This window comes from Triplophysa rosa, linkage group LG4 (assembly GCF_024868665.1).
Source record: "Triplophysa rosa linkage group LG4, Trosa_1v2, whole genome shotgun sequence".
Taxonomy (NCBI): Eukaryota; Metazoa; Chordata; class Actinopteri; order Cypriniformes; family Nemacheilidae; genus Triplophysa; species Triplophysa rosa.
This window is the reverse complement of record NC_079893.1, coordinates 5,376,659-5,404,488: the sequence shown is the minus strand read 5'-3', so window position 1 is coordinate 5,404,488 and position 27,830 is coordinate 5,376,659. Positions and strand designations below refer to the sequence as shown.

The 27,830-nt window shown below is 37.3% G+C and overlaps 1 protein-coding gene across 2 annotated transcripts; it reads right to left on the bottom strand.

Annotated features, from left to right (window-relative positions):
• Positions 1-7: 7 nt before the first annotated feature.
• On the bottom strand, positions 8-27,667 carry prkcba (protein kinase C, beta a). Of its 2 annotated transcripts, none has more exons than XM_057330802.1 (17): positions 27,364-27,667; positions 26,839-26,870; positions 16,198-16,280; positions 14,554-14,665; positions 12,562-12,690; positions 11,103-11,259; positions 10,896-11,030; positions 10,719-10,815; positions 10,496-10,642; positions 10,236-10,409; positions 10,054-10,145; positions 9,866-9,928; positions 8,626-8,764; positions 8,462-8,542; positions 8,082-8,189; positions 7,865-8,005; positions 8-2,944 (listed from the first exon to the last, which is right to left on the bottom strand). In XM_057330802.1, exons 1-17 carry the CDS (start codon positions 27,528-27,530, stop codon positions 2,792-2,794), a joined length of 2,010 nt encoding a protein of 669 aa, XP_057186785.1. In that variant the 5' UTR covers positions 27,531-27,667; the 3' UTR covers positions 8-2,791. The 2 variants fall into 2 exon arrangements, with proteins under 2 accessions (XP_057186785.1, XP_057186784.1); XM_057330801.1 differs by lacking the exon at positions 8-2,944 and adding an exon at positions 4,320-5,733 and having other exon boundaries at positions 27,364-27,662.
• Between the last annotated feature and the right edge of the window lie 163 nt (positions 27,668-27,830).

Here is a 27,830-nt window from a genome sequence, read left to right as displayed (position 1 = left end):
TTTTCACGCACAATTTACTGGTCAAGTAATGATTTCCACATCTGCTAACTAAGACCCATTTCACTGTGGACGCGCAATACGGACACACAGATTGCCATTTAAATTTTTCAGTTTTAATGGCCACATAACATGAGTAAATAACATGCAAAACATCTCCACAAATACCAGCAATAACATTCCACTGTATAGCCAAACACAGCTGCTGTCTGTTAATGTCAATGTGTTATTGTTGACATGCACCTGTCTTGCATAGTATAAAATCTGGTTTGGGGTGGTTGATTCTTGAACAGGAAGCCCTTTGAAGCTTTCATCATTAAAACATGATCAAAAAACGAAAATATCAGCTCCAAACTAACACAGGGCCACAAGATACAAATGTTAAAATGTGCATGTTGTTTTCAGTGATTGTAAAGTCCAGATTATCCATTTATAGTTGTGCGCATGCTGGAGAGGTTTAATAGTTCTGGACAAAAACGATAGCAAGGCTGTCAGCTACTCGTGTTGTACTTTTTGATTCTTTACTCATGATAAATTCAGATAAGATTATAACTTCAACCCTTTCACACAGTTATTACATTTCAGGCTAAATATCACCCATTGTTCGTTGGTTCCCAAATGTCCATCCTTCCGTTTATTCTATACAACAAATATTATAGAACATATCCACACTTTTCCGGTCACGACACCAAGAAAAGCAGAATGTCCCTATACAATCAGTGTACACATAATCATTTGGAAGACTAGAATACTTACATTTCTAATTCATATCTAATTACAAAAGAAAACAAACAGAAATGTCACACACCATGACCCTTACAAGGATCTATACTACTACAGATCCACCCATTACCGACACACATGGTTAATATGTAAACACAGAGTTAAAGAGCAAGGGCTTTACCAGGCATGCATAGGGTAGACTAAAACTCCTTATGGAGTCTGTTTAACACAGACACGACACAACGAGTTCCCCGGAAACGGCACAGACACCCACACACAGATATGGCACATTAGGGTTTCAGTCAGGACATAGTTTTGTTTAGCTCGTATGAATCACATTCTCTCATCATATGCATGTATCTTATGTTGAAGTATTTTCTAAAACACAATGAAGGTTAAATGCGCAGCTTTTCAGTTCTGTGGGGTTTAGTGATTGAAAATGTATCGTCTACGCAATAATGTTACATACAGCCACGAAAAATTAAGAGATCATTTTCAGTTTTTCTGAATTGACTATTTATACACAGCAAAATTTCCAGTGTTAGTTAATTTGACCTTTTTTTAACACTGGCGATTTTGCTGTGTAGGTATGCGTTTAGGTAAAATGATCCTTTCTGTTTCGTCATGTGAACGACTAACAATAATTCTCCCAAATTTCAAATAATAATATTGTTTCTAATTGCGAAAACGGTTTCTAATAAACGAAAACTGGAGAAACAGGTCAAAATAACAGAAAAGATGTTCTGTATTTTTTCAGACCTCAAATACTGCAAAGAAAACAAGTTCGTATTCACCTTTAAGCAATCCAACAGTAATACTTGTATATGTATTTAGGAAAAGCTCAAAATGCATTTTTTATGTAATAACCTGAATTTCTATCAGTTTTCATGTGTCTTGTCATGCTGTCAGTTTTTCCACATTGCTGTTGGATGACTTTGTCACTCCTGAGGTTTGATTTTGTTGAAATTCAACAAACACTGAACTGGATTGGAAACAATACATCTAGAAATGCTGATTTGAAATAAAAATTTGTGAATGCATTCTTCATTTTTTTCTGCGGCTGTTTCTCTACATGTAGTGTAAATTTAATCATTTTTGTTTGTCCTAATGCAGATTTGAAATGGGCATTAAGTAAATATTATTTTTAATAAATATATTCTTATTTGACATAAATATAAAATTATACATTTTTCCAGAGAATATGACATTAAATTGGGGATTGTACTTTGCCTCAAAACAAATAATTAGCTTATTAATGGATGTGCGACTATTTTAATATCAGTGTTCTGGTGAGTGACAGACCTTGACACAAATGTTTGTAAAATTACTGTCAACAAGTGTTCACTTTTTTAAAGCTTCATTTATGTACTTTTGCATTTTATGTAAATCTTTACAGGCTGGAATTCCACAAGATATCATCACATAAATATTTAAATTTTATGATCATCTTATGAACAATAGCAGTTACGCCTGTGGGAAACTAAAGACCATGTAAATGCCATTATTTGACTTCATTAATGTGCTTATGCCGGAAATCTCAGACAGACCGGAATGACATTTCCAGTGATTGTATAAACAAAGTTTGTATATGCGTGGTTCAAGTTAATGATCAGTTGTTAATACAATTTTGATAAAGCACTGAATCTTTGGGCTTTTAAGTTATACTAAAACGTTGTCATTTTAAACCAAAAGACGGATTTAGCCATGATGTCTATTGCAGGCCAACTTGTTTGAGGCTTGCGGAAAAGCCGAATTATAGGGACAAGGAGAATGTATAAAGAAAAGAGGTAGGTTAATTCTCATGGAGATGAAAACACGTGGTATTCTCATGGAGACTATGAATACACTCTTTCATGACCGCTCCCTCGGCTCAATTGGATTCTGAGTTTCTGAGCTCTTGGTTTGGACCGAGTAGTCCTGGTTTGGTTCTGTATGATCCTGCAGGGTCTGGGCCTTTGTAAAATGAAGAGAGAGGACAATCAAGATGCACAAGGACAAAACAATGCATTCTGGGTAAAAAGGTCTTCTCTCACACGTATAATCGCTCGGAGCAGTCAATCAGAGTTTGGGATTAAACTTGAATGACAAACTCGGGGTTGGTGTAGGAGAAGCCTTGGAATTCGTTTTGGTCCAAATTCATTATGAAGAGTTTATCTGTTGGGGTCAGCTCAACCACCATCTTGGTGAATTCCTTGTCGAAATTCCCAGTGTCGCGACGATTTTTCTACAAGGAGAGAGAGAAGTTGAGGGTTTTATTCATAATGTGCATAACTTTCGGTTAAAAATATCCTGCAATCTACTTCAACGTCCTCATCAAATAAAGTGATAGAAATGCAAATGTTTTACAGATTAAATGACTAAAAATATATTTCAATTATTCTTATCGTAATGTAGATAGAGATAAAACTTTTGCAACAAAGTAGGAGAGGACAACGCAAATGATTCATGGCAATAAAAATCCAGGATTAATTCAAATTTCCATACAAAAAACACCATAAATTATTCTAACATAAATACAATTTAAATCTGGTTTTAAAGTCAACATGAAATGACACTTGGCAGAAAAACATGGTTTTCAACCAAGAAAACAAAATTTACAATGCGTCTTTTAATTTATTCGTAATTAATTATTTAATTTATCATCATTATTTTTGAAAGTGCACATTCTCTAAATAAACGCCTCAATAGCTATTTTAGCTTGGGTGACATTAGCAGAAACGTACAATTGTTTTGGACATTTTCCAAGTTTTTACATTTTGATGGAAAACTACTTCTCCTGAAATAATGTCCTAAAGTCGAGCACTTTATTTCAAGAATATTTCACGTTGACTTTAAATGTAATATTCATACATTATATGCGCATATCGAGATGACAACACAACAAATAAAACATCATAGAGAACGTCAGAACGTTTCGACACAAATACAGATGCTAGAAGTCAGACGAAGCACAAAAAAGAGAGCAGAAAAGAATGGATGAAGACCCACAGCTGGAAGAAACATCAGAATCAAGAACTCAAGGACAGTAGATAAGAAAGTAGACTGGACCAGAAACTCAACCATGAGACACACATTTGGACATTCAAGTCCAGCCTCCAACAACAAGGACAAAACAGTTTAAGAAGTTCTGATAAACACAAAAACCAGGAACGGAGAGACACAAATGGCTACCAAATGTCCTTCAGAGGACGATCAAGACAAGTTCTCACCTTCTGCCGGGGCCCCAGCCCAACTCTAAGGGCCCTTGGAGAGAAGTACAGAACCTCTTGAGGGCCTGGTCTCTGTTACCTACTCATCAACTGCATCATCATGTCTACACCAAACCAAGATGTCCAAGTACACTATTTTTGCATATTTCAGATTGTAGGTTTGATTGTTATTTAATTTATAGTTTTTTTTAAATGGTATTTTTTTGTAAATGCACAAATTACTTTCCAAATATACAGTATAATCATTCTCTTCAGTATAACAAGCCAGCATGCACATGGTTTGGGAAAAATCCTTATTTTTTGTTTTTAGCCTTGTGCAAAATACCACTGCTAATTCAAGGCGCTTTGCCAGGAAAATATTTAAGAAAATATACAGACAGAGACCATTAATATATTCCAAATACATATTTATATAATTTTCCTCTATAGAAACAGTCTGTCCACAGTTTCACAGTAATTTTATCCAAACACTGCCAGGCACAGGTAACAAGTCAAAAAGAATCATACATCACAAATTTGGCAGAATAATGACAAAAGATGACAACAAGATATGTTTTATCTTCAGTAAGTAGTTACAACAATAAAATGTCTGTAATGAAGTCGCAAAGTTGTTGCTGTATATATCATATTTCCAGTTGTTTCATCTATCAAGTTGTATTTAATAATGTGAGTTATGAGTATCCAAGCAGCACTGGTTGGAAAACAACATGATGTACCGTATAATCAGTTGCTAAACTTGAATCTCGGACTTGGCACAGTTTTACACAAACACGTGTACAAACACCCATCTGAAAAGCACTAAAAATGGGGTGACCCACTAAAACGTCCCGATCAATGTGCGCTAAATGCTTTGGCTGAACTGTGTGGTTTGTGTTTATGTATTCGGGGACACTAACAGGTTTGGCAGCTATATTTTAGGGATATGCTTTTTAAATGGGCGAGGCTCACAAAACCTTGACGAACGTATTCAATTCATATTTCACTCCAAAATTTTGAAAATATGTGCATGCTTTGCAAAATAATTGTTTGGCATTGTGAATTTATATATTCTCACTTTTTAGTTTTTTTTTTGTCATTTCCATTATCCTCAAAAGTGAATTTCATTCTATTATAATTACTGTGATACAGTAAAATATTGTCATACAATAGTTTTTTAAGTCAACAAAAATAACAGTAAAACAAATACTTAATGTAATGCATAAATACTTCAAAGTGTAAATTCTATGATACTGTGTTTTTCTTTTCATTTCATGCAGAAGGATTGTTTATGGAATTAGGTTTTATTTTCTACGCAATTTATTTTCTTTCTTTTACTTTTGGGGTGAAATGTGACTTGGACTTGTTCAAATTTTGTGAAATCCACCATGATACTTTTAAGTTATTAAATTGTGTAAGATTACAGTACGTTAAGATATACAAGCATTAGAGAATCTCCTTTTAATGAACTAATTTAAAAAGTTAAGTCAATAATTTCCCTCCATACTTCCCGAGATAATAAGGTTTAGGCATAATGAATTGAAAGTATAAAGAACAATGTGTATAGAAAGACCTCCATTCCACTAAACTGGCTGACTACTCTCATTGGCTTAACCGACCTCTGTGTATCTGCAATCTGATTGGTCCCTACAACGTGCTTGGCTAAATTGGGCTACTTGGATCTTACAGATGAGAATCGAGTATTAATGTAAGAGAACCCTTGAAACTCTTCTTGGTCCAGGTTTTGAATCACTTCCTGGTCAGGTGGGGTCAGGACAGGAGGATGGCGGGTGAAAAAACGATCAAAGTTCTCTGCGTCTCGACCGCACTGTGGAGAAGACGAGAGAAGAGAGGTGTGGGATGGGAAGATGGTGATGTGGAATGAGCAAACAAAGAAAACTGAATTAAATGTGAAAAAACAACTATACAAAATAAATACAAATAATAAAAGATCAATTAAAGGATCATCTCAAAGAAATTAAAGAAATGTTCCAGATTCAATTGATGTTTTAATATCTGTCAAACTGTTTCTGAGGTGAAAGGAAAAACCTCTGGGCAGAAAAACAATTTTAAGGTTAATTTTTGTTGGTATTCTCCAAAGATCTTAATGAATTACATGTCAAATTAAGTCAGTCTTAACAGAACAAAATATGCACTTGCATTATTATCAAAACCTTTGGAAAAAGGCATGTTAAAGTGCTTTAAAAAAATTTTTTCATTAAAAATGTGTGGGTAGATTTTGTTGCAATACATCCAGCACGTTACATTTATTTCACAGGTTTTTCTATAGGTCTTGAAAAGGTGCTTTTCATATCTCCAAGGCACATTCATTACTATAAATGCAATTTTGACTAGTTTTCGATCCAAATTATCTGCGAAATATCACAAAAGTTTTCGAGAAACCAAGTATATTGAACCTAAAACATTCCTTTAATATTTTTCAGGTTAATCAAATAGCCTACAAACCACTAATCAAAATGAATTATCTGCTTCTTTTATAGCAACTTAATTGCGAACAATTGATGTACAGTAACGAAACATTATGATTGTGTAACGACAGAAAACAATAAACATATCTTCATTGCATAATCTAGAATATATGAAACTACATTAGGCCAATAAACAAGGTGTACTATGTAAGCAAATTATAACAAACATCCTGCTTCCATCTGAGGGTTTGAGTGATGCATTTCGTGCACATTTTTTCAATGCTGCATTTGATGCTAAAATAAAACATTTTTACATAAAAGAATAAAAATCACAAAATGTTAGGGAAGCATTTGGACATCAGGCAAGTGCAGCATTGAGAAAGCAGAAATGAAATGGAGCGATTGTGAGAAAATAAGAGGGATCATATACATCCAAACAACCTGGAAATGGGTGAAATCATAACAATTTAAGATTACAGTGTTATTGACACATCATACAGGGGGCGGGGCTTACTGACCCTGGCCAATTAGGCCAACAAGCGACAACAAAAGGACAATCTAACCGTAACTTGACTCAGGTAGGACTATTTTACGGTCAATGGCATCTATACGCATGAAGCAACATCACACAGAATTCAAAACCCTAGCTGTTAAGCTTCCTGTACTGTTGTGTGAATACAAAACAAGCTATAAATTACATAATACTGTCAATACAAATAGACATGTGAAAATGCAATCCTTCTTTCCAAGTCAGTTTTTTGCTTTGCTGTTTTAATGCAAAACAAAACAGCGAGAGCTTAGGAAAAATATGAAAACATAAATATATATAAAAATATATTATAAAACTCATCTTCTGTCAATCTAACCGTTTTAAACTCCTTGTTGACATGAACACATGTATACAAAACAAATCTGAACTAAACGTCAGCCACTTTGGCATTTTGGTCATAAAAGTAAAAAAATTGGTTTAAACAATGATGTGAAACATGATATTAAAATTATGAAAAAAATAAAATTATGTATGCGTTTTATATTGAGGTTCAGTCATTTTAACCCTGTTTAAGAGAGATATAAATCCAATCACATCAAAAAACTGCAATTTGCAAAATCTACATAGTAAAAGTGCTCGAAATCGCCATTCTATTTCTCCACCGCAACTCCGTATTGCCATTTCAGTAACACATTTAAAACCAAACCCTCACTGCCTCACCTCACATGTTTTTTTCACCAACCTTGTGGCTTTACAGCAGAAAATAAAGAGACGCATTACTTCCTGTGTAGAACACACTTGAGCCTCAGTAAATCAACCGCATGCACAAAACCAGCCGTGTTCTCAGAAAATCACCCCAAGGCACTTAAATAAATGGAGATTAAGCTCTAATGCTCCACTCACGAGCTCATTCAGTTCTCTAACACGGCAACTCTCAGCATTTGGAATTAAAGACACAGCGTCCCAGGAGAAAGGAAGCGTACGAAAGAAAACCGTCGTGCTTTCATACGCCCATCTGTTAAAAAATACACAGTACTTACTGCTTTGGGTTTGAAGGGGGGTTGAACTTCCTTGTTTTGCAACTTTTCCCAATCCATGTAGCGGAAGAACGCGTGCTCCTTGATATCTCTCTCTCCCTCTGGTCCGCAGCCCAGGCGTTTCCCAGGATGTTTGGTCATCAGCTAGAAATGCATAACAGGGCCGGTTAGTGTATACAGACATAGGACGTATGGGGTGTTTGTGTGTACAGGTACCTACCCCTTTGCATATGGCCACTGCTTCTTTGGACATGGATTTCGGGTAAGACACGTGATGCTCCATGATGGACTGGAAAAGCTCATCTTCGTCCTCACCGTCAAAAGGGGGCTAAAGATACAGAAGCAAATGTGTCGACACTACTGTATCTAATCACACTTACATTAAAATCAGTACACTACAATCAACCTGAACTGGTCACATGTTCAATTATGTGTTAAAAAGTAATAACCATTACAGTCGTTTTAAGTTAGGTTCTTACATCAACAAAGGTTAAAAATAGAGGCACTCATGCGAGTTGCTTCCTGCTTAAAACTAAATAAACTATTGTCTTTATTTAATATTATTTATTAACAAATGTATAATGTAGCTCTATAGCTTACCTGTCCTGCGAGCATTTCATACAGGAGAACTCCATAAGCCCACCAATCCACAGACTTCCCATACGGTTGATAAGCAATGATCTGGGGACCAAAGTTTTTGACGTGTGTGAGTTGTCCACCTATCACATACAGTAAAAACGAATCCACACAACACGCAAACCAACCTCAGGCGCAATGTAGTCTGGAGTGCCACAGAAGGTTTTAGTTGTGGAACCATCAAACATGTTCTCTTTGCACATGCCGAAATCTGCGATTTTTATGTGGCCCTCAGCATCCAACATCACATTATCTAGCTTCAGATCTCTGCAGAAATATAAAATATGTTTTACATGTTATGTATGTAAATTATCTTAGCAAACATTTGCTAAGATAACCATCTGGTTCAATGACGGTTCTTTATTTAAAGCTGCAATCTGTAACTTTTGCCTCACCAAAATGACAGGTTACTTAATGTGGGTTGAAGTCAAACCCAGCTCAATTTTTAAATCATTATTATAAGCCTATCGTGGCAAACCAGATAAGGTAAGAAGACCATATCGAGCACTGATCATTTCATGTAATTGTTGGAAAAGTTCATGTAATGAAGTTAGTTAATAAAGGCATATTTAATGATACAGTACAAATCTAAACATTATATCAACTTAATCGAAACATCATCATTTGATTTAATACAGATTATTTATTGTATGCTTTATAATTATTTTAAAATGTTTAATATGCTAAAAAATGTATATGCTAAAACACAAAATGAGGAACAATTTTCACTGTTATTGAATCTTGATAATAAATACACTAGAGCTGTTCAACGATTAAACGCAATTAATCGAATCCAGAATAAAAGTTTGTATTTACATAATATACTGTATGTCTGTGGACTGTGCATATTAATTTTGTATTCATAAACATACACATACATACATATATTTAAGAAAAATACAAAACCGAATAAATTAAATAAATAATGTATAAATAATTTAAGTTAAATATAAAAATATCTGTATGAAAATATTTCCTGTATGTGTACGTGTGTGTTTATAAATACAAAATAAATACGCACAGTGCATAAAGTATGCACATATATTATGAAAACATCGCGATGAATCGTTGAACAGCCCTAAAATGAACCATAACCAGGTTTTACATTCTTTATATACAAAACAGCATTTTAATCTAAAATAAATTTATATTAAAATTAGTGCTGTCAATCAATAAAAAATGAATCGGATTAAACGCACATTTTTTCTGTGATTAATCACGATTAATCGCGCATAACATGAATGTTTTTAAATATACATTTACATTTAATTTCCAAATTAATGTAGAAACCAGAGATTTCTTTAACAACATCATTTTATGAATGAAAGACAACATTCTGATATTAGCACTGCAACAGCAACAGCTCACCTGTAAATAATGCCTTTTGAATGGAGGAAGAACAGACCAATGGCGATCTCCGCCGCATAAAACCTGATGATAAACACAAGAGTTAAAACACTGGTACGGTCGCTAACTTTATTATACAAACCGATACTTTAAAACTAGATATAAGATTGCAAACATCAGTTTTTAGATTTAAGCGATTCATTACATACACTGCATGGGGCTCTTTGAATTTTCCAACTTGTTGTATTTGATACATCAAATCTCCACCATTGATATACTCCATCACGAAGTAAAGACGGTCCTACAAAAGACAAGCACCATCACAACATAAGAGCTGGTGGTTTTCAGTGTTTCTTGAATCCGTTTTACGGAGTGTGAAAGTGATTCGTACCATGGTTTGAAAGCAGGAGTGCAGTTGAGTGAGGAAGAGCGGTTTGCCGGAGAGAGCCAGGACTCTCTTCTCCACCATAGTGCACTCAACATCATCATCCTGAATCACCACATCCTTCTTTAAGATCTTCACAGCGTATAGCTCATCTGAGCCTTTACGCTCAGCCAGCATGACCTGAACAGAAAAAGAGGAGTAAATAAATATACAAATAAACACAACTGAGCATGTGTTTCAGAAAGTGAACAGATGGTGTGGGCTACCTTGCCGAAGCTGCCTTTCCCCAGGACCATGATGAAGTTGAAGTCGCAGAGTTTCATGCGGTCCTGGTTGCCATTGGCATCATATTTCGAGATGTCGTTCTTCGACGATCCGTCGGTGTTCTTAGTGCCCGGGCCGATCTTGGCTCTCTAAGGTGACAAATACTCGCGTTTCAGTCATAAAATGCTAACATGTAGATGTAAGAAAGGGTGAATGAGATGGCACCTCAAACTTCTGCCTCAGTTCTTCATTGCCTTCTTCTCCCTCCGGTGGAACTGGGACATTAAAATATTCCCCTTCCTCTTGACCCAGCATCTTAAACCTACAATCCAAACCCGTGCACAGAGCTCAAGATGTGCATGCGTTTTGTCTAAAGCGCTACATCTTCACAGTAGCTCTTACCATCCGATGACACCTTGCTTTTGCAGCTCAGAGATGCCAAAAGACATGGAACCCATGAAGTCATTCCTGCTGGTCAAATCCCAATCCCAGATTTCCACTGACAGACGCCTGTCTACGTCAGTCTCTTTAAGGTTACTGTGACAACGAAAACAGCATTTATTACACCACCTCATAAATACAACGTATTCATTTGATTTGAATACTTACAAGCTAAAAGTCTCGTTCCAGGTGGGATTTAGGGAGCACTTGATGGTTTTGGTCTTTTGTTTACTTTCATTCTTTGGGTCTGGAATTAATTTGAGCTTCACGTATGGATCTGACAGGCCGTTGGGATCCATCGGGACCAAGTTACGAGCCTCCGTGACTGTAAATGGAAACAGAATCATAAACGTGACACATATAAAAACTTTGCTGTATTTGTACGTGGTACATTGTGCATTATTTCGAAACTTTACAAAATTTGTAATGTTTATATTTATATTTCGTGTTTGAACGCGAGTTATGCAAAGCATTCTGGGTAGTTGCTAGGATGTTGCTAGCTTGTTGCTAAGTGTACTGCAGGATGATCTGGATGGTTGTTAGGGTATTGCGAGGCCATTGCCAAGGTGTTCTGCATTGTTAGCCGGGTTGTCAAGGGTGCTAGTAGCCATTTCTAAGGTTTTGTTGGTGTTTTTCTGACCTTCTTTGTGGTTGCTAAGTCTCTGCTAAGCTAATTTGGGTGGTTGCTAGGTGATCTTACATCATTTTGTTCCTGTAGCTCACTTGGTACAGCAGCACAAAGGAAATTGGTTTAAAGGTACTCACACACACTGATGAAATGTATACATTAAATGCGCTTTGGTTAAAAGCTGATGGATATCTACAGCGCTCATTTTCACACTAAAGAATCCGTCATGTTATAAATGAACTGTAACGTGTACAACATTTCCACTATCATTACACACAGCGCCTCCACACGTGGCTCTGCACAGCTGATTGATGGGCGAGCGTGTGCGCGAACGGGATGTGGGGCGATCGTTGGCGGATTGATCTCATCTTTCCAGAGGATGCTGTTTCAGCCCGAGGCAAAACAGAGCTGAGAAAAGCAGACCCGTTTAGAACGGTTTGTTTTTTAATCACACTACTAAAAGCGCTACCGTGAAGACGATTTAACTTCATTTGCAGGTTATGTTTACATTTGGGTGAGGCTTTTATACAAAGCGTCTTAACAGTGCGTTCAGGCTATCAGTACCCTGGGAATCGAACGCTGTGCTCGGTGTTGCTAGTTTCTGTTTTCAACAAACTCACTTTAGGTAAATTAGGGGATAGTTCACCCGGAAAAAAAATTCTGTCATCACTTATTCTCCCTCGTGTCATTCAAAACCTGTATATGCCTCTTATCGCTGTGGAACACAAAAGAAGATATTATGAGAAATGTCTCGGTGGTTTGTGTCCATACAATGGAAGTCAACAGTGACCAGTGTTGTCTGGTTACCAACATTCTTCAAAATATCTTTGGCAAGGCCATGTTTATCACTTTTTATAGGATTTTCTGCTCATTTCATCGATTGTTTGAAAATCTAGCAACAATCCCCTAAATAGTTCAATCTGGCAACCCCGGCAGTTAATGGGACCTCCCCTCCGTTATATAAAATAAATGTGTGTAGGTGTTTGTGTGTGAACTCACTGGTCACGGTAAGTACGAGATCTTTGATAGTGGCAGTGAGATGCAGACGGCCTCTCCTCTCTGTATGGTCCGTTCCACACAGACTGGGAACATTCTCCACACATCGCTTATGAATATTCATCATGCAGTCTGCAGAAAAACCACACGGCGTTAGATTGACAGCATCATACATGCGGCGTTTGCTTCACGCTCTCTGGTGTCGTACAAGGACACACCCACGCAAACACCACAGACACATAAATGTACACACACCCATGAAAAACACACACAAACACACCCACATCCACACTTGCCAAACCATGTACAACACACTTGGAACAATAAATAGATGTGGTTATAGTAGCTTTATGTATAAGACATATTTTTTGCATTGCATTTTATGCAATCGAATGATTTAATAACACACACAAACTGGTATTTATTTCACTATAGAATATCTGTACAAGCATGACCTATATATGTTTTTCTAACTAGCTATTAGAAAAAATATAAACAGGTATTGTTTCATAACTCGGTGTTTAAGCTGCAATTAAATCATTTTGAAATGAAAATGTATCTTTTTTCATGGGTTAGACTGTGTAATGCATCAGCATGACCAGTAGAGGGCATGGCAGGAGGGCTTGCCTTGTGCAGTCACACTTTTGGATCTGTGTGAGTGGGTTTACTCCGCTATACTTCACTTTGGTGCCAAAATTGTGCCTACAAATGCGCTAAATCTGATAAAAACCTATTGAAAAAAAAAAGTTTATTATATAAAATATGAAGACATCCTTAAAGGGATAGTTGACCAAAAACTCTTTCATCATTTATTCACCCTCGTGTAATTTTCAACCTGCATGACGTTCGTTCTGGTAACCAGACAACATTCGATACTATCAACTTCCATTGTATGAACTCAAAATATCTTTTGTGTTCCACATAAGAAAGAGTCATGTACAGGTTTTGAACAATGTGGGGGTGAATAAATGATGACAGCTTTTATTTTTTGGGTCATCCCTTCGGTGTGTAATACATTATGTTGTGTTACTTTATGGGTTATGTTGTGGAGGAACTGCAGAGGGCATGGGATGGCGGAAAGTTGCATTAGAAGTCTTGTGATAACAATTTCATCACTTTCATTAATTTAACGTGAACTGTCACTTTAAATTTTGAGCACGGACCACACAAGAGCTGCGCCCTCTGGAGGTCACATTTGTCTACAGCATCCGTCATCGAGGTTGTCTAATTTTAGTTAAAACATTATAAAATTAACATTTATTTATCTTAAGATGTAATCATTGTAATTTTATTCTTACCTTGAAATATAACGGTTGCCTACATGACGTATGTGTACATTACATGAATCACGTAAATTACATATTTTCCATTTAAAATGGCGATTTGTAGTTTGCATCAGTGGATACAACCGCTAAACATTTCTATTGTTAAAAAATATTAAAATATTGAATGTTTAGACTCTAACGTCGTTGCACTCGAACTTTAGCTGCCTTCTTTGATTTGATTGGTCACCACACCGGCTCTGTAAACAGTAACTCCCGCCTTCTTACATTTGATTGGCCAATGGCCACCTTATTTTAACATTGAGGTCCACTGCTAGACCACTGAAGAAAAAAGCTTGCAGCACCAAAAACTACAGATAGGCTTTTAGGAATTTCTATAAAAAAAATGTATTACACACCACAGACAAAATGGCGGGTGCGATCCTGCGTGAGAAAATGGATGTGTGGCGTGAGAGCGTGAGAAAACAGTCAATTGCGTGAGTCTCACGGCGAATGTGTGAGGGTTGGCAGCCCTGAAAATGTGACGACATCCTAGTCCTGTGTCAGCCGCCGTAGTGCTTTGAAAAGGAGGGGGGAGTTAGCCGTTGGTTGCAATTCGCAACCTTACAGCTAGAAGCCGCTAAATTTCATACATCGGACCTCAAAGGTAAGTGAAAAAACGAGGCAAGAGCTCTGGGGTATGCTGGATAAACATGACCGTTTATATACTTACTGTCACATTTCATCCCTTGGTGCATGAGTCCGTACAGCAGAGATCCACAGTGGTCACAGAACGTGGGGCTGGAATACGTGTGTACCTTAAACTTATGTTTACTACGGGGGTCCTGTGACACAAAACACAACACTTTCTTACCAGGGCACCTTCAGATACTGTATGTCAGTTACAGGAAGGACATGATATTGAGTATGCTACTATTACTAAAGTAATATTATGAAACTATTACCACAGTTGCCCTAAGAACGACAAAGCAAAAGCAAATATAATGCAAGCACACTATAGCTGAAACATACTGTAGCTCTTCTTATCTGACACGCCTATAGGTGTTGAAAACTTCTATAAAGAGTTTATTCATCAAGTGTGTTTTACTAGGCAGACATCCAAAACATTTACTGCTGGAGTTCCTCACGACATTTTAGAGTATATAGTGATAGATTTTAGTGATAATATTGATTCTGAAAAGATCTAAATTCATTTTATCCAATTACTGGAGCTTCCCTTATGAAACTTACCTATGGTTGAACTGTAGTTTTTGTTATTGTTAGTAAAACCAAAGTAACCGCAAATGTATCATGGCCTCACTACAGGAACCATGGCTTAAAGTAAAGCGGGGTAACCGATTTCCGAATTACGCTTTAGACAACCGAGTCGGGCCGAGTACCAAAACAACCTTGTAGCCAATCAGCAGTAAGGTGCACAGTGCACAGGACGGACATTAGCCGAGCCGAGCGCTGACGAAAGATGGGGGTAGGGTTGTGTTTGTTTTGGTGATTTGAACATCAACAACGGCTAAGAAAAATCGGACATCCCGCCTTTAACTACAATAAGACATTGGTAATGTGATGTAATATAAAGGAATGCCAGAAACACTATCTTCATTTCTGACACTAGGGGGCGTTACTTCAGAGACTTAAGCAATAGCCAAATTGTAAAATAACAGTATAGCTGTCATGAAAAAGCAGAATAATTGCTTTTCCTTTGCACTTCCCTTATTGTTTTTTTCCAACTGATGTCAGCAAGTACTGTTTAAAATTATTTCCTCATGCAATTGACCCAACGTAAGGGTCGAGTCAGAACTTGTTACCTCAGCATTACAGTATCCTACATGAATATTAACAGTTATTACTACTGTTAAAGCTACTTTGGTTTTACAATAATATGCAAGGGATCTTTTCATCTGAACCGATCGACCTTTTAAACCGATCCCTTGGTGAATAATTTACTAAAGCGAAATATAATTGTCTGCAATGCAGAGATAAAGCGCCACACAGGAAGTGCATGTGTGCGCCTGCTCTTACACATATTAGGAGGAAGCGCGCTTATAAAAATCGACATTAGCGAATAGAAAATCGACATCACTGCATGCATGTTGGGTGGACGACATGTGAATGTACGCCGAGGGCATAAACAAGATTAATGTTAAGCTTTATTAAAAGGCTACTCAATAGGTTACCACAGAATAAATATGTAAACTGCTCGCCAAGCACAATTTTGCACGAGTGTGTGTATTGCTTAGTCACAGGAAGATTTTTTCAACTCAAAAGGAAGTGTGTTTCACTATAGGAAAAGATGGCGCAAGAGTGCAGAAGAGAGGTGGGGAGAGACAGGGGTGGGGCAGAGTTCGCATTGTCTACTTACATCTGATGCAGGGCCTTTGTCCGCCCCCGGGCAGGAGAATGTAACAAACTCATGGCAGCGTTTGTGGACCACAAAAGCGCACACTAGGTGAGAAAGCGAGAGACATTAAGAGAATTATTAGAGACAAGACGCCATTTCACCACTTTCAACACAAAATGTACTACATTCATGAAGAAAATAGATGGCTTATTTTAAAGAAATGCAGCAATTTTCAAGCACTTTTCAAAAACATTAAAGAGATAATAAATTATAAATAAAACATAAATAAATACTGTGTGTGGTTTCTCTGCTGTACAGGGTTGCCAGATCTGTGTTTTTTTCCATGGAACTGTTTACTTTAAACGGTTGCTGTGAGTTTTTTTAGTCAAAACAATGGCACTGATCTATTTTAAAATATGTCAGGGCAAGTTATTTTCAGTTAAGACAGTTGAAACATTCATTTAAAGTCTTAAGCCTTGTCTATGAAACCGGGCCATAATGTGTTAAATAGCATAACAGTGTGTAAATATAAAAAAAAAATTAAGAGCGTTCTTAAGGGAAGTTATTTATGAAAGGTGAGCGTGTTTATGATTAATAGAGATGCACCAATTGCAATTTTCTTTGCCGATTCCGATTTTATTACAAGTGAAACCTGCCGATTCCGATTTTCTATCCACAAACTATAATTGACAGTATACTGTATATAAAACCATATTAACTTTTCTTCAATACACATTTTTTTTATTGTCATTGAATAAATGATTGAACATTACAATTTCCATAAATGCAGTTCTCCAAGCTGCATTAAATTACAGAATCTTCTCTTTCCCAAACAACTCTTAAATTGAAGAACTCTGTGACTGAAAAGAAGTGCAAATAATAAAATATAACTAAACATGTCACTTAATTTACCTTTATCATTTTTGTACTCATCTCACAAAAGTCTAAGATAACAATAAAATACTTCAACTTTATTCTCGTCTGTTGCCGTTTATGAAACTAACATTGCTTTATTTCATTTTTTCTGAAATGTAAAATAAATTGTCTTTATCTTGTGTCTGACACATTTAGCATGTGTCAGAGTTTAGCATCACTGTTAGCATATATACCCCATGTAGATGGAGCAGCGAGAGATGACTACAGTGCACTCTTTTGTCTGTAAAGTACATGATGCGCGTGCAGTAAGCGGATATGAGATATGCGCGTCAGTCAGCAGAGACTCGCGGTCCGGTGGACCCACATGCGAGTATAAACGAGCCGTTAAAGACAGGCTGTGCGCGCGCACGTTTACATGTTTACTTGCGGCTTTGAGTGTACTGACGGCTGTGATGTTCTTGCCCGCATCACGGGCAACAGAAGATCGGCTTGGAATCGGCGAGACAGGAGACTGACCGGCCGGTCACCGGACGGGCCGATCATACGAAAAACCGACCGATTCCGATCTCTGGCCGGTCAATCGGTGCACCTCTAATGATTAACAAACATATTTCAATGATTGATTGAAATATGTATTTGAGGTATGGGAGTGACATTAAGAATGTTGGTATTTGGGTCATTGGGCTAGTTTTATTACTTATTTCTGGCAACCCTGCTGCTGTAACACCTGCGTGAACTGGAGAGGAACTGACATCATACATCCACTAGATATCACCCTGGGCCAGGTGGTTAAAAATAAGTCATTTCAATAAATGGCTAGGAAAAGTGAAGTTAATTCTGAATAAAGCTTGCGCATCATTTGTTTACAGGTGACACTTGGTTTCAAATTTTGTTTCTATGCCATTAAATGTATTTTTAGGGTTCAAATATGGACCTTTAGCTGCAATTAAGATATGTCCCTTATCTCACACATTTAGTATTTTACTAATGAGTTTAATCAACTATGTTTGATTAGGCAGAAATAAAAAAACATGAGAAACTACAAACATGACATTTTGAAGTGTAGCTCAAGCAAACAGTTGCAAAAAGCTTTGCAGATCATAAAAATCTCTATACTGTCATAAATACTCAGATGTAAACTTTAAAATCATTGCACGTACGGTTTATAGTGTGGTTTACCAGTGCCAAAAATAGATTTTTTGATCCCCTGCTGATTTTGATAAGATATGTCCCTTATCAGTTAAAATAAACCTACCATAAAAATTATAGACCCTTCATTTCTTTGTAAGCAGGAAAACTTACAAAATCACCAGGGGATCTAATAATTATTTCCCTCACTGTAGGTTGATCAAAAAATGATCTTAAACACATTTAACAGATTATTTCAGCACTGAATGTGACAACGACATTGTTTCTGTGTACTTTGTCTCTTGACACTTCCTGATTTCGTGATCCATTCAATTCTACTGTACAGACACAAAACCAAAGTAAGTAAATGGGTACTGCCATTGTCCGTTTACCAAAATTTTTCAAAACATCTTCTTTTGTGTTCTGCAGAGGAAAAAAAGTCATATAGGTTGGAAATGACAAGAGGATGAGTAAATGATGAAAGAATTTTCATTTTTCCCCTTAATGCAATTTGAATATGAGCACGGGGACCAGAACTCGGACAACTTTAGGTTTCAGCACCAGAGAGAAAAAGGAGGTCTTAACAAAGCGCTATTAACGTTGATGTCTAGCTTCCGTCATCTCTCGAATGCGTGTGAACCAGAGACTTTTTTCTCTGGTTCACACACACACACACACAGACGTCAACGTTAATAGCGCTGTCAATATGGATATTTCTCTTAAACATATGCATCGATTTGCTTCAGAAGACCTTTGTTAAGACCACGGAGCCGTGTTGAGCAGTTCTTTAATCCATGGATGCACTTTTTGGAGCTTCAAAAAGTCAACACCCATTCTACCGCTTGGAGGTTAAATGACATGGTATTATAACTCAGACTGCATTATTCTTCATTTAGAAAACCATATTCAGTTAGGATGCCTTGAGGGAGAGTAAAACATGGGGAAATTTTGATTTGGTAGTAAAGTATCTCTTCAAGTTAGTAAGTCCATGCTAACGTACAAACCTAAATAGCTAACTGTTCTCACAGCATGTGCATTGTAGGTCATAAACGAAGGTCTACGTTTCATATTAAACTGGTTAAATGTAAATTAATTTAATCTTACCCTGCGGCACATGAACAGTTGATCCTAGATGTTGTCATCGGCGATCGTGAGGACCATAACATGAGGCTTCTCCTGCTTGCATTGTGATCTGTAAACCCTCGCTTCCAAATTAAATTTGTTATCCACCATATTTATTTGATGATTATATAGTGTTATAATCGTTTATATATCACTCCAAGGCATATTTAAGTCCCACTTGAATTCTCCTCGATGACAGAGTGTGTCCAAAATGTACCAGACTAATCGACTAGTCGTTTAAACGGTAAGCTCCTACTAGTCGTAGTCGACATTGAAAAGAACAGTCGATTATAACACGAAATGTTATAATTGAAATGACTTTCATTTTAATGTTTCATTTAAAAACCTTTTAAATGACATACTAAAACAATATGTTTGAAAAAATAAAAGTGTAACAGGAACGAAATGTTTTAATTTTAGGTCAGATCTAGCATGGGTTTCCATTGTGCCAATTGCAGCAGGCTCAGAAATGACCCCTTGAAAGACAAGTTGTTGGGGTGTTTTGAAGGAGGAAAACGGGTAGGTTTTACCCGTCATAACAAAGTGGCATAATAATTTCACTAATCACATGTGGACTTGAGTGTTTAGCCTATCATGTATGTTCTACAAATGAGCAAATATGGGCAGTATGCTTTATTAACGGCGCGAGATACAATTGCGTTCTGTAGCTTGTTATGTACTTTTAAAATTTAATTTAATTTGATTACTAACATTTAATTGAACTTTTAGAATCCGAAAAAACAGACTTAAAAATAATCAAATAAAATGGATTTTGTATAGGCTACATATTTTAAGCCCAGGCACAGAACAGCCAAAGCAAACAAATGCTCATCGTGTAACTTGCAGCCGCTAAAACGATCCAGTCAGGGTTAGCGTGTCAGCAAATGCAGAAATATTAATGATCATAACATAAGGAAAGTGGAACACATATGCCTGTTTTAGCTACATTAGATATTGGATATGAACAGTTTGATTGATAGCCTACATTCTTTAGTCTTTAAAATGTATTACATAGGCCCTACGCAAAGTTTTTGGACCGCCTTCTGGGCCATTATTATTTTAAGACTAAACGACGACACGGTTACAAAACTTTCATTTAAACGACTGTCAAATTAGTCGTAGTGCACATCCCTAATCCAAACACATCCACACAATACAGTGCAAGACATGACAGACCTTTGGACTTTAATCACAGGAGCTCTCGAGCATTCAATATTAACCAGACTATTAAATATGCATTGTTTAACAAATTATTGATGAGGTTGACAACTCGATGGCAACTGGTGCGATCTGTGATTTTACTGCACGCCTGTTTAATGTCAACTCGAACGCGCTCTCTCTGTATCTATCCAAAAAGGAGAAAAATCGCAAATGAGAATATCCTATACAACAGTGTCTCACATTGTGCTCAGATTTGCCAAGTCTACGATCAAAAGTTAATGATTTTCATGAGCAAACATTTCCAATTTGATTCTTCCGAGATTATCTGCGAAACACAATTCATAATATTTTGGTTGCATAGTTTTCTTACTGCATGTTAATACTAATCCTATTAGATTCTTTTTTAGGAAGGTTTAGGAGAAACATTTCAGACAATATTGATTCTAATAAAGCAGAGCCAAGAACTCAACTGCGTCTTCTAAGATATGAGAGCGACCTTTGAGCAATCAGATTCTACTCCAATTATCTATCGGTTTCTATTGATCAATCTCACACATACATATTTAACTTCTGCTTTTCTGAATAGCTTGTTGGACCTGACAGGCAAGGTAAACACAAAGACAAGAGCAGAGGTTAGGGAGTAACCACACACAAACCCATACAGTAAAGTACACAGCCAAACATTGCAATACATTCCAGCCACAAGAATGCACAGAAAGGAGGCAGACGGTCGAGTTACAGGAGACACGTTGAGGCAAAAGGATCTCCCTTTCTGTGTAAACAGTCTTTTCCATTCGGCTCACCCTGCCCCTTTTCCAAAGAAACATTCCAGGACATTCCCTCCGTAATCTGTCGGTTGTTGCCTAGCAACAAGACCTATGGGTTAAAGAGAGTGGAACGGTTCTCTACGCTAAATGTCAATTTACTAGTCGGCCTCAGATTAACTCTCGACAACATCACAGATAACATGCACGTATGTTTATTGTTTTGATAGGAGATCATCTTCCGTCCTTTAGCAAGTGTGAACCTGTTTGATTCCAAGTTCAACTTCTCGCGTATAAAATATGATCCAGTATACACTGTAAAAAACAATTAGTGAGATTTAATTTTTTGTGTCTTTTTGTGCAAGCAAATTAAGTAAAAATAAGTAAAATTGACTTAAAAAATCTGTACACAAAATTTGCGCAAATTAACACAAAAAAACGAAATAAATCCTATGGTTGTTTTTTACATTGTAGATTGAAAAGCTGCGGTGGGCGTGAGACTTATCTAGAACATCATAAACTACACTACTTAAAACTGCTGGAACCAGCTGCCAATTTTCAGGATTTCGAGGAACATGACCGAACCTGTCCTTATAGTTCATAAACAACAAATGGGACTAGTTTTTGGCAGTTTTTACATAAATGTTGTTTTGATATTTAACATAAAGCGACAAACTTACACAAATAAGGATTTTAATATTTAAGACCTTCCCCAACAGACTTTTTATACATGGTACCTTATTTATGGCCCATTCAAAAACCTATGCAGAGCCCACCCATGAGCAATTATTGTAATGCTTGTCTTTGAAAGCACGGCTAATAAAAGCAATTACAATGTATGCGAAAATAAGCCTGTATTCGCATTCATTATGAAATGTCTGAGATCCCTCGACTACATGCATCTTAATTAGAGTCAAGTTTCTCATAAATTACATCTTTCCATTTAATTATAGCCCTCCGGATTTTACAGATGTGTGACTATAAAGTTCTTGCAGTGGACTGGTTCATGCCTGATGTTTAACTTTGCCCTGTTAAAACTCTAAAAACAGCCTCAATTTTTTTTATTTACGCTTTTGGCAACCAGTTTAAGCAAATTGGAAATGCATGCTGATGGGTTTTGAACCCATGACCGTGTTACCTCATTCAAGCTATAAACACCTCATAACATTACCAAATACTTCGTCTAACCCATTTAACTGCCAGAGCCATTTACTTTTACTGTAAACGAAATAAACGCTTAAAGAGACAGACAATTCTGTCATAATTTATTCACCATCGAGTTGTTCCAAATCTGTATAAATTTCGTTGTTTGGTTAAACACACAGTAAGATATTTGGACGAATACTTGTATCCAAACAGTTCTTGGCCACCATTGACTATCGTAGTAGGAAAAATTGCAGTGGTAGTCAAAAGTGCCCCAGAACTGTTTACTTTCCTACATTCTTCACAACATCTTCTTTTGTGTTCATCAGAACAAAGAAATTTGACGGCGAGTAAATGAAGATAGAATTTTCATTTTTGGGTGAACTATTCCTCTTAAGTTACATATGCAGTTATATAATAAATGACTGTTTTTTTAAACACTTGTTTTTTTTTTAAAACCCCGTAGACTTAAAAAGGGACCCAAGCCACATTTAAGGACAAGCAAAGAGGGGCTTTCTACATTTGGGCCAGTAAGCAGCTAGAAAGAAATACACTGAACATACTCAGAGCACCCTGGTAACCACATAGCAATGCCTTGGCAACCACTCACAGCACACTAGCATCTTGGCGCTGAGTTCTGCACAGCCAAGCAGCACTTTATTTATTATAGTTATTTATTACTATTTGCTTTATTACCACATTTAAAGGGAAAATGTTCTATTCAAGTTAAGTGCCTGAGTGTAAATAAAATATATAGCTATAGCTGACCACAGATTCAGCTCGGATTCGACTCATTTTTGCTCATCGTTCATTTATTTAAATAGCAGTCAGTTAGGCACATGCTTTTTTCAACCATACATTTACATAGAAAGCTTAGAATTCTACTGAAATTCTGAATGAACAACGCTTTTTGGCACCGTTAGGTCTCTGTCATTTGATACAAACATGCTTTTGGTTTTCATATGAACATGCTTCATGTTTTGACATGTATATGACTCGATGAACTTAAATGATCTGGCATAATGAAAAAGCCTTATGATTGGCTGTCTGTCATAGTACATTGTTTTGTGTCAATCACAAAAATTGTTCTCTGTGTGTAGTATGTTCTCTAGTATGTTCTAAGTAAACAGTGGCTTCTACCTCAACCTCTTGTTTGCATCTTGCCCTCTCCATTTCACCACCACCTCTGTCTCGGCCTACGAGTATTTGACAGTAAAATGAAATGGTAAAAATAGCTATTGTGCCTTTATAAAACACATCCCTTTGTTACCTGAACCAGGCCGGGGCTCTGACCTCCTCTATTCTTCCTCTATTTTTCCACTTTAACCCTTTCACAAAACAAACAAGCAACAGTTAAAGATGGACAAAATGAAGACTCTAGCTATATGTAGGACAAATTAGATTTATTGATCTTCATTGTGAGTCTTATCAAGTTGATTTATAGACACTATTCAATTGCTTTACATTGCTGATGCGTTTTTTTAATGAGGCACTAGGGATGTAACAATATTATCGATATCGTGTTATCGCAATAGCAAAATTGTCTCAATATTATCGTGGTCACATGACTGTAGGAAACAATAGGTCTTCCCGGCCTAACATAGAGAATGTTAGAAAAAATAATAGATGTTACCTTTGGCAAAGGTCCATCTGGTGCAAATTTTTAAGTCATTTGGCCGATCTCGTTCTATAACTCATACCTTTAAACAAAAGTTATGATTAGAGCATGAAGAAAAGTGGATGCTTATGGCACGTTTCCAAGTCATCATTTGTCATTCTAAATATTGCAAAAAATATCGACCAGGCATGGACTTTATACCGAGGTATTATCGTACAGTGAGATTTTGATATAGTTACATGCCTATGAGGCACATATGGAAGGGCTCCTCCCTTTTATTAAATAGCCACTAACCTTAGTTTTATTTACAACCATGAACAAATATTTGCTACTTGCTAATGCAAGACCGATTAGCGAGAGGACCTTCTTGATGTATATTTGTTATTTTTGTAAACTTTTAAGGATAAAGGATACAGGATAAAGGAGACGTCAACAGACATGTTCTAAGCGACACGTGGTGGATAACAATAATATGTATTTGAGAAAAGAAAAGAACAAATATTAACAAGACTGAGGTCTACATTTACACTTTGTTTTATTTATCTATTTATCTTGTAAGCTAACAATTGGGTGTGTGTGTTTGCTCACAGAGTAAATGATTAACACTGAATGCTAACACTGCAGCATTTTCAATTGTTTTGACTGGCCTTTTCAACATACTGTAAACACAGTAAGTATGTCCCCCTTCTTCTATACTTTAATTTAAACCCTGTAAATATGTTGTGATTCATTGCTTAAAATAAATTAGAAATCAAAAATTCAGGATTAGCACTGGGAAAATGTCATAGCTTTGCTGCTAGCTCAGTGGTTAGAGCGTGGTGCTAGCAATGCAAAGGTCATGGGTTCGATCCCAGGGATTGCACATACTCAGAAACAAATGTATAGTACAATGCAATGTAAGTCGCTTTGGATACAAACGTCTGCCAAATGCATAAATGTAAATATGCATGATGTCAGATTGATGAATTATCAGACCTTAAAACTGTTATAATAAAGGAAGCCAGTTTGTGATCCCTTGCACAATATTAGAGAGAGATGCTTTTATAACAGTGATAAAATATACTAATCGATTCCATAAATTTAGGATTTGTGGGAGACTATGTTAAGGTAGTAAATACAGTTTCCGCACACAAACCAAGCAGGTCTATTTGTCCAGAACGCATCGTGTACATCTTTCATCACAGATGAATACTTCAATCTGATGATTGTTGTGTGATCCAAAAAAGATACAAAAAAACACAAAGCCAAAAATGAAAATGTTCATGCTGTTTCCAACTCGAATGGCTTAAAGTAATTAAGACTTTGGGTGTCAATTTGTTTAAGTACAATTCTGAGTGATTTGAAGCCATACGACAGTTTTGTTATTTGGAACGGACCGAAATGTAATTTGTTAAAAACGTTAACGTCCTCCCCAGCTCTCATGATGCCTTCATGAGAGTTAAAGAAAGAGTCTATGATGTTTGATTCATAAATGAAGACTGGTTCGGGACCCTTTCAATTAAAGAGACCCTCACAAAAAGCTGTCATATGACTTCAAATGTAACGTACAAGCCATCTGGCCCACTTTCATTATACGTTAATGGTCATTTTGGAGCATGGCGGTCCCAGTTCACATTCACTTTCATTAATCACGAAAATGGGAACCTAAAATCACTTTTGAGCTCTTGGAAGAAAGCAACATGGGTCACAGGACTTCAAATGTAACGTACAAGTCATCTGGCTCACTTTCATTATACGTAAGTGGTCATTTTGGAGCATGGCGGTCCCAGTTCACTTTCATTATATCACGAAAATGGGAACCTAAAATCACTTTTGAGCTCTTGGAAGAAAGCAACATGGGTTTGCAACAACATGACAGCGAGTACATTTTAGCTGAACTTTCATTTTATGGTAGTTATTCCTTTTGACGTCCATATTGACATATCATTCATCACTTATTGTATTACAAAATAACGTATACATTCTCAATTTTTTAAAAGCTGTACTTAAGAAGCAGTTGTTCATAGATAAAAGGGTGGTGAATGGGGGAGCAACCATCATATAACCATGATTGCCTGATAAAATCCTACAGCAACTGCATGTTTTATGAGACTGCAGCGCAGATTTTTTTTATCGGAAGTTACACACAGGTTTGTACCGTGTTAGTGATTGGAACTGTGATGTAATCATCGCATATGATGATTTGCTTTTAAATGCCCATTAAGGGTCTGAGTGGGTGGTAGGTAATGCATCCACAATCATGTAGCCAAACCACTTGTATGATGACAGTTCAGGCTCTGACAGCTTTATGACAACAATACTTGTGAATTTGTGTTTGAGTCATTATGTAACGGCAATGGCAGATATTGTAACTGACTTTCAAATTGCAAACATCACTTTGATGTGTTCTTATATATAAAGAGCATGCTTTAAGAGTTCAACTGTACTGTAACTTCACTGAGCAAGAGTTACAGAGGTGTTGCATGGTCCCTTAACCGGGTGTAACACAATTGGCAAAAGCCATCAAAAAAGATATTTTAATATAACACAGTGCTATAATGCAGGACTGATCAATTTCATTCATCTGATAACTCCAGTGCACTTTTTAACATGCACTAAAGTGAAAGAGGACCGGGTCTTTGTGCAGCCACAGAAGAAGAACTGTCAGCAGGCATTTTTTTCAACCCACCACCCGAAAACCAAAGTCTCCTTTCTCTTTTCCGCTAAAAAAAAACCCCTCGTTGTGCAAGACTGTCTACGGTCAGAACGAGAGCAACAGACACAGTCGCAACGTAACCAAATACAAGCAGTTTCGCCCAATGAAAAGGCGCAGCTTGAATTTTTCCGTGTGGAAACAGAGCGCAGTCTTACCTTGACACTGAAAGCCTTGTTTGCCGAAACCCCTGCAAAAGAGGCAAAGTGTGTAAGATGACAGAGATAAAACAACAGGGCAGACACCAAATCTAGACGCATTCCTCTGCGCACAGTACTGAGACACGCGCACGCGCGACATATTCTGCAAAAATCGCCAAATCTTTTCCTGAGGGGATGATGGTTTAGTCTAATTTCTCATAATAGACACCTTATGTTTACGCTTACAAAAAAAATAGGGAGAGTTTACCCAAAGGACAGTAGTGCAAGAATGTGTGTTTTGCTTAAAGATACGAACTGCAGGGCAGCAGTTGGTCGCGCGAGCCTCTTTCTGTTTCCGTCAACGCTCCGCGTCTTTGTTTAGCGTTTGACACCACTGCGGATGTTTGAGTGCGTTCAAACGCTTCGGTGTGTTTGTGACAGGGGGGCTTTTCCTGTCACGAACGTCAAGTGTGTAACCTGTGTCTTATATACGAAACGAAGCGCCACATTAATGCCCGACAACGCGAACGCCCGCTGACTCACCAGATGAAGTCGGTGCAGTGGCTGCAGAAGGTCGGTTGCTTGAAGAAGCGCGCGGTGAACTTGTGGTTCTTCACTTCGTGCACGTTTTTCTGCCTCAACGCGCCCTGCCTGGCGAAACCTCGCGCTACCCCCTCGCCATCCGCAGCGTTGCTCGCTGGGTCGGCCATGGTGAGGACGGAAGTGTTAGAAATCCGTGCGTCGAATGGTTCTGAGGAAAAAAAATCGCTTTCCGTTGTCGACTCCTAGCTTGCTTGTACAGGGTCTTGCTCGGTTTGCACTTCGCTTCCCGGTTGGTCGGCACGCGCGAGCACACGCCTGCCTCTCCACAGCTGACGCGCAGCAGTGGCGCTTCCAGCGACACTGTGGCCACGCCCCCTGTCATACGGGCGATTTGCATAACTGTATGCTTGTAAGTATTGTGGTGAGAGGCATATTTTGATTCAATGTCTTTATTATGAAACTTGTCT